Genomic DNA, 8,139 nt, shown 5'->3' on the forward strand with positions numbered 1-8,139 from the left:
GATTATTTTAAAAAATTGAAGATAATTAATTGAAAATGAAAAGTTCTTTATAGATTCTTTTACTCTACTTCGCTATTTACTTCAATCATTAGTCGAATTCTCTTTGATTCATTATCAATATTTATAAGGTATTCATGAGATAATGAAATTTAATGAATTCCATTTCTTTATTTCAACAAATGAATAGATCAGCGCGCGCGAGAGCGCGCGCATAGATCTTGTTGTTAGAAATAAAAAATTAAAATACAAATAACACATAAAATAACAGTCACATGCCTTCTGCAATATAGGAGCGGTCAACTGCTTGTTTTTCTTCCAGTGTACTTTCAATTCAAAAATCGTTCCGCAACACTTCGGCCACCTTCGTAACCCGTCGTATCCCCTCCCCACCGCATCGCCAACATCACCTTACTCCCCCCACATTTGCGTATAGCACAGCATAACCTCACACTCCAATAATACAAATATCGTCGCTTCTCTCCCCTCGAAATCCTCAAAAAACTAATTCATAAAAATTTAGCAAAATCCTTTGAACCTTCGCATCACCTCCAGCACAGCTCCTGTCTATAAAAAACGTCATCATTTTGTTATCGGTAAAAAAACAATGGGAAAACCATTGTTTATAACCTCAAATGGACTCCATATGCATTGAAACCTCTAGAAAGTTCGATAAATTGGATAGAAAAGTCAGTGAAGTTTGAAAAATGGGCGACGCGGATTCAGACGCAACACCTGGTACATCAGGTCCTGTGGAGGACGCCTGGTCCCTGAAAATCCCACCATTCAGACCAGAGGACAATCCGAATCGTCTCTTGGAGGAGAGTTCGTTCGCGACGCTCTTCCCCAAGTACCAGGAGAAGTACCTGAACGAGTGCTGGCCCCTGGTCCAGAAGGCCCTGCAAGAGCATGGAATAAAGGCTGAGCTCGACCTGATCGAGGGGAGCATGACAGTGAGGACGACGAGGAAGACCTGGGACCCCTACATAATCATAAAGGCCAGAGACATGATCAAGTTGATGTCTCGAAAGGTCCCCTTCGAACAGGCTGTTCGTGTGCTCAAGGACGATGTCAGTGCTGACATAATCAAGATCTCGTCCTTCGTCAGGAACAAGGAGAAGTTCATCAAGAGGAGACAGAGGTTGATTGGACCCAATGGGTGCACACTGAAGTCCATTGAACTACTCACAGGTTTGGCTTTATTCTAGAACTAGGGGCTACACCCCCATAATCCTGATTATTTTGACACTTGTGACCCTTAATCTGACCCTCGTGACCCTCATTATACTCTTTATTTTAACCCTCCATTTCTGACCCTTATGAAAGAAAAATTATGAAATTTTATCAACATTTCAACCCGTCGTTAACATTTTAAAAAACGTCAAAAGTGTCCATTTTACACCAACCTCCCCTACCGATTTTTCATCATCAGAAATCAATTTGAATTTTTATAATATATATAATTATAATATAGAAAAGATATATAGAGATCCTTATTTGGACCCTCAATCTGATGTTTCTGATTTTTAATCTAACCCTTGTGACCCTTATTTGGATCTTTAATCTGACCCTCATAACCCTCGTGATCCTTATTTTGACCTTGGTGACGCTTAGTTTTTGACCCTTGGGTTTTAACCCCCATGACCCTTATTTGGACCCTTACTCTGACCCTTGTAACCCTTAATCTGATCCTTGTGATCCTTACTCTGATCCTTAAAATTATCAAAAATACTCGTAATTTTCAACAATTGTCAATTTTTTAATTATTTCATCAGACTTTCTCCAAAAGTAAAATTTTTAATTTTTTTTAGATTTTTAAAATGCGTTTCAACAGTTCAATATCGACATTCAAATTCAAACCTGCAAAGTTTAAATAATAAAATCATTCTAAAATATCCCGTAAATTAGGGTTAAGGGGAGATGGAACCTCTTTGTCTACATCCAATCTTAGAATTGTTTTCTCCTACAATTATTAATTTCTATCTATGAAATTACTTCATCGACTCGATTATCGCATTGCTGAGTCAATGAAGTAGTTTAATGAATAAAAAATGATAATTGCAGGAGAAAACACAATTGTACAGATTCATATAAACGCAGGAGTTCCGTTTCCCCTTAAATGGGGCTCAAATGAAAGCTCTGATGTTCGAATACAAAAGTAGCAAAGTATTTCAAATTTAAAAGTATTCAAAAGTATTTCACTGGAGAATAAAAGCCAAAAGTACATGGATATCCCTAAATTCTACAAATTCATCTTTTTTCATTTTTTTATTCCCCAGGATGTTACGTTATGGTCCAGGGTCAGACAGTGGCTGCCCTAGGTCCATACAAGGGTCTCCAACAAGTCAGAAGGATCGCAGAGGACACCATGAAGAACATCCACCCAATTTACAACATCAAAGCATTAATGATAAAACGAGAATTAGCGAAAGATCCAAAACTGAAGAACCAGAACTGGGACAGATTCCTCCCCAAGTTCGCCACGAAGAACATCTCCAAGAGAAAGCAGCCCAAGGTCAAGAAGGAGAAGAAACCGTACACACCGTTCCCACCGCCACAGCAAGAGAGTAAACTGGATAAACAACTGGCTAGTGGTGAATATTTCCTGAGCAAGGAGCAGAAGAGGATGAAGCAGAAGAAGGAGCTGGATGCGAGACACGAGGAGGCCGAGAAGAAGAGGCAGGAGAAGAGGGCTGAGGCATTTGTGCCGCCTGAGGAGGAGACCAAAGTGGAGAGCAAAGGAAAGAAGAGGAAAAACGATGTTAACATTGAGGAAGTTAAGGAAAAAGTGCAGAAAGGACTCAAAAAGAAGAAAAAGAAGTCGTAATTTTTATTTGTTTAATGGTTAAGTTGTTTTAAATAAATTACCTGTGCACATAATTTGGTCAGTCAATCACAAAGGAATAACTCTTTGTTGAAAAGTTTAAACATTTAAAGTATTTTTCCTCATTATAAATCAATTTTTTTCTTTCGTTTTTGAAACTCTTGAAACATTCTCAGGCATTGATCATTTTACTTTCAACATTTTAAATGATTTAAATTATCGACAATTGACTAATTGTAGATTACAAGACATCGAACATTGTTTACAGTAACAAAATGGAAAACGTTTGATAAAATTCACAAGATGCAAAATTTACGAACCCCGTAATTGCCTTGATCAACATTTTGACTACTCCTTTCATGCAAGAATTGTGATATTTACTTAGTAGTTGACATAATACTAACTCTTGGGATGAAGTGCATAGGACGGATAGGATCAACTGGAATCATTCGAGGTAGAATTCTCCCTAAATGTAAGAAAAAAATTCCACGAAATTGGTCATGGTCACAGAAAAGTTTTATTCTCGATTCAATAAGCTCTTCCAACAATTTGCTGTTCCTTATTGCCTACCCTCATAAAAAGAGTGGTATTCAATTCCCATTGATTCCATTCTTTTCGTGAAGATGATGGATAAATTGTAACTCAATGCATTCATCTATCATCTATCTAGTCCCAAAGTTTTTTTCTTTCATAAAAAAAAATCACCAATGTCTTTAGAAATATATCACTGTGCAGCATGAGGATGCTATTCACTTAGTTAAGCTCAAAGGTCGCTGAGATCGACTGCATCAACTCGCTCTGCAATGCTCTCGTCATTTTCAGGGGGTTTTTCTAATTTTTTCGTCACTTCTCGGGGAAAATCGAGTTTTGCCCAGGAGCCAGGCTCTGCTTTCTTCATTTTTATTTCTACTTTAGTGGGCAGCATGCTGACAGAGCTGTTTGCAACATCGACAACCTGTTCAGAAGAAAAAATGGAAAATTTAAATTGATTAATTAATTAATTAATTAAGGGGAGATCGCACTGAAATTTCAAAATTGTAGTAGCTTTTATTTATCATGTTAATGAGTTTAATACTTCAGTTTCAATGTAAAAAAATGAGAAGAAAATAGTTTTGATTTTTTTTTTAATGTATGGAATCGTCAATGTCCTTTTAGGTTTTCGATTCGAAAAATCTGAACAAATTTCTACTTTAATGATTTATGGTGTAGTTAAATATTACTAATTTTTCGAATTTATCATCTTAGCCAATTTTGAGAAAAACATTTAAAAAACTCAAAAAATACAAATTTTCAAAAGTGCTCATTTAGTTATGTTTGTGTACATATTGTGCATGTGTGAACCAAAATATGAATCAATCAGTTGAGAATTGCGTCATAAGGACACTTGAAGATTCTAATCCTCTAAAATCTTTTTCTGATCAATAAAAAAAAAAACCTAATTTTTAAATAGTTTTTTCACATCAAAACTGAACTAATAAACTCGTCACGATAGATGACGGCACCTGTGATTTCTAAATTTCAGTGCGGGCTCACTTTAAATAAAATAAATTGGTTGTTAAGTTGATGAAAACAACATATCATAATTTAAATGGTGGACAACAAATTAATTAATTAATAATTAGGAATTTCTTACCCCTCTAAGCTCCACATCAAGATTATAATCCGAATTTTCTTCAGGGAAAAATAAACTAGCAGTTAGTCGAATTGGATTCAGCTTAACTGACGACTTATTTGGATTGTACTTCTTGGCGAAAATTGATACTACGACGTGGGATCCTGTCTGGTGCCAGTCCATTCGACATTCAATTTGTTTACCCTCGTTCTGGAAGTATAACCAAAAAATCAAGATGAATTTGAAGGTAGAAATGAATGAAGTAGAATAAACTTTCAAAATAGTAAATATTTTCTAAGTTGATAGGAATAAATGTGAAAGAATTGTTTCATAAGAAAAAAAAACAACTGAAATATCACGTTTCAAATTAAATGAAATTTTCAAACGTTTTTCAAAATGAATTCTAAGATATAAAAGCACTAAAAAATAACATTGTTAACTATGAATTTATCTCTTGAACAATTTATTTATTTTAATGAATAGAAAGTAGAGAAATTTTGTTTTTAACAATAAAGATTCCTATTCTTAATCGTTTTGCGAATATTAAAAAAACTAAATTAACTACTTCCACACGAGACTTGAATCCAATTTCTTCATGTATTTCAGATAAAATAAAGTCCAATTTCGAAAAAATCCCGTTAATCATTTTTATTCTACTTCAAAATCGAAAATAGAATTCCTTTAAAATACAATTTCTGATTTAATAAATATTTCGACAATCTATTTCATTTATGTTTGATACCTCATATGGACGCACTGTGTTGAATTTCATTTTTTAAATGGTTTTCTCTAAAAAATGTTGGAAAACTAAATATATTATATATTGCGCTTAAAAAATACTCTCGGTCTATTCTATAAACTCCGAAGAAGATTTCTCCCAAAAACAATGCTCAAATTTCGTTTTATCCATTCATGAAATTCCCCCTTTCCCTCTAATACACACCTTAGCAATCCAGACATGACTCCCCTGAGTGCACCCAGGTTGTGCCAGAAACACCGAGAAATCGGTCGTCCTCTTCTGGCAACAAGACCAGAACTTCAGTCCCTCATGGAAGATCGCGACCCCAGGATGATGAACACAAGCTTCGTCGTCAGACTCAGGGCCCCTGTAACTAGCCTTGCACGCCTTATTCTTGCAGCTCTCCCCCACCTGCACCCTCTTATGCTCCTGCGACGAAGATTCATTGGCAGTGAGCCCTTTTATCTGATCGAGGAGAGTCGGCGAGACTGTCGGCGTCAATGTCACTTGGGGTGCGTCGAAGGCCGGCCTCTCCAACGTGGGATGATTATTCACTGGTGGACGGTACTCAATGACCTCGTCGGCCTTCGACTTGTCGACTTTCTGCTTCTCAGGCTCGGGGGGTTTATCATTCGAATGGAAGGATTTCGTGCATCCTCTGATGTTCAGGAATTCGGTGAAGTCTGTGCACTTTTTGTTGCAGCAGGACCAACCCTTGTAGGCGTCGTGGAATACGGGGGTTCCAGGGTGGTGGACGCACGCATCTAGCGGATAGTAATGGTCATTATTTGTTTTCGATCCAATTCTCGTTGCTCGCAATGAAAAACAAATGGGAAATTTCTCTTGTTTTGCATCAATCGAGTTATTTTCGATAATAAATTAGCAATATGCTTTCGAATGGTTACTTTGCCTATAATTTCCTTCTATCGTGTATAATTCAGTAGCGAAGTGGTAAAACGGTATAAGTCAATTTTGACTATTGACCAGTTTTCAATAAATATCTCGGAATCTAAGGGAGATGGCAAAATTGTTGTTATAACCTTTTTTGTAGAGCCGATTGAGAGCTATAACAAATGTAATTACGAAAATTTCGGTATCTCCCTTAGATTCGGAAATATTCCTCAAAAACTCAACTGGGAGATAAGTCGACTTAAACCAATTTACCACTTCGCTACTGAATTCCTTGTCCCTTTCAGTTTAGTAGATTGAATAAGATTTTTGAAAACTAATTTGTAAGATTTTCAACTTAGTTGAATGTTATTATCATGATTATTCTCATTATTCCTTTCTTCTATACAGCCGATTGTCTTTTTTACAGTTCTATCTGTTCCCTCAGCCCTGCGATAAAATGTTAATAGAAGAATTTTATTTACACAAACTTAAATGAAGTTGAAATATCACATTTGGAAAAAAAGATTCAATTCCATCCATTCATTAGCGAACAATTGAAGAAAAACTGTGTTACATACGTACACACATGCATACACACGTACGGACAAGGTCTAAAAAATGCATTTTCGGACTTTCTCGATCATATTGTGTCGATATAACATAAAAAATCCAACTCGGAAGCAAAAATGGACAAACTAATGAATAGAGTCTATTCAAATTTCATAAAAAAAGTCTGACACCTCCTGACACTCCAAAAAAATTGATGTCTCAGAACCGATATTAACAATACTTCAAAGATCAAAAAGGCAAATTTTTGTTTTATGCAATAGAAAAAAAAAACCATTCAAAATTTATAGAAAAAACGAGGAGTATCTTAAACCCAATGGAAACCAAAATCCAACTCCCAAATCCATAAAAAATTATTTTCTGTCCAATTCTCGTTGTTCCCAACAAGAAAAAATCAACAAACCAGTGAATAGAGTCTATATAAATTTTATTTTTCAAAAAGTCTGCGGTTACCTCTCGTCACTCCAAAAAAATTCACAACCCCTGAGAACTAGTACTGAGAAGTGGTTCGGAGATAAAAAGGGCAAATTTTGGCGTTATCCAATATTAGAAAACTTGAAGAGTATCTTAAACCCAATGCAAACAAAAAATCCTACTCCTCAATCCCTAAAAACTGATTTTCTCCATAAACTCACCCTCTTTATTGTCACTCGGACCGAACTTCTGTCCGCATCCTCGGTTGTAACAATTAACCAACACCTTTTCTTCCGACATTTCAACCTGATCTGTCCACACAACGATCTTCTCTCTTTCAAAACTCAATTATATCTGCTCCAAACCTCTCTGTCTTCCACCTAATTTTGTTTATTTATTTCTGGAAATTTCTGGTATATCCACCCGGTAGGTTATGTACAAGTGCACGCACACGTTTCCGTCAAGTGCTGCCGCCTGTCCCTCAACGTCGCAACTACTCCATCAAACAAGTGGATTGGCGAGATCCGATCAATTAGCCCCTCATGTATAGATATGCCAAATTTTTATTTTTTTCCTCATTGAAGTAGTTTTGAAGAAAATTGCGAGCTAATAAAAAACATTTGCTAGTTAGTACTTTTTTTAAAATAAATTTTTGAAACATCACCCCTGAAAAAAAGACGTTATCACCCCTATTTCATTATTTCCAAAAAATTTTATCACCCATCGGTAGCATATTGTTTGAAGATTTTTGCGAGTTAAGAAAAAATCATCAATGCACTCCTATTATTGTGTAAATTAACAATTCCAATTTCAACTGAAAACCAGAGTTGATGACCAGAGTTTGTAACAGAGATGTCAGACAAGATATGAATGTTTTTTTGGGCTCAAATGAAAGAGCGGGTCGAAAAATGACGTGCTAGAGTCTCTAAACATGACAAATGTCTCTAAAGATGATATCTGTTTTCAATTGAAAAGCAGAGTTGTGACATCATTGTCTAGGAGGACAATGGGGTCTAGGAGTATGTATAGAACATTGGGGTCTAGGAGTCTCCCCTGGTTCAAAACCATCTTTAGAGGTCCTAGCACGCCATTTCT

General features: G+C 36.0%; 2 protein-coding genes across 2 annotated transcripts; one reads left to right on the forward strand and one right to left on the reverse strand.

The window, feature by feature from the left end:
• Positions 1-424: 424 nt before the first annotated feature.
• Positions 425-2,949, forward strand: LOC107035857 (KRR1 small subunit processome component homolog). The gene is made up of 2 exons (XM_015253462.1): positions 425-1,188; positions 2,277-2,949. Exons 1-2 carry the CDS (start codon positions 705-707, stop codon positions 2,822-2,824), a joined length of 1,032 nt encoding a protein of 343 aa, XP_015108948.1. The 5' UTR covers positions 425-704; the 3' UTR covers positions 2,825-2,949.
• A 366-nt stretch (positions 2,950-3,315) lies between these two features.
• Positions 3,316-7,519, reverse strand: LOC107035858 (cysteine and histidine-rich domain-containing protein). Its single transcript, XM_015253463.1, has 4 exons — positions 7,266-7,519; positions 5,377-5,936; positions 4,455-4,643; positions 3,316-3,776 (listed from the first exon to the last, which is right to left on the reverse strand). Exons 1-4 carry the CDS (start codon positions 7,342-7,344, stop codon positions 3,585-3,587), a joined length of 1,020 nt encoding a protein of 339 aa, XP_015108949.1. The 5' UTR covers positions 7,345-7,519; the 3' UTR covers positions 3,316-3,584.
• Between the last annotated feature and the right edge of the window lie 620 nt (positions 7,520-8,139).

Source organism: Diachasma alloeum, unplaced genomic scaffold, assembly GCF_001412515.2.
Source record: "Diachasma alloeum isolate Michigan unplaced genomic scaffold, Dall2.0 Dall_scaffold_00201, whole genome shotgun sequence".
NCBI lineage: Eukaryota > Metazoa > Arthropoda > Insecta > Hymenoptera > Braconidae > Diachasma > Diachasma alloeum.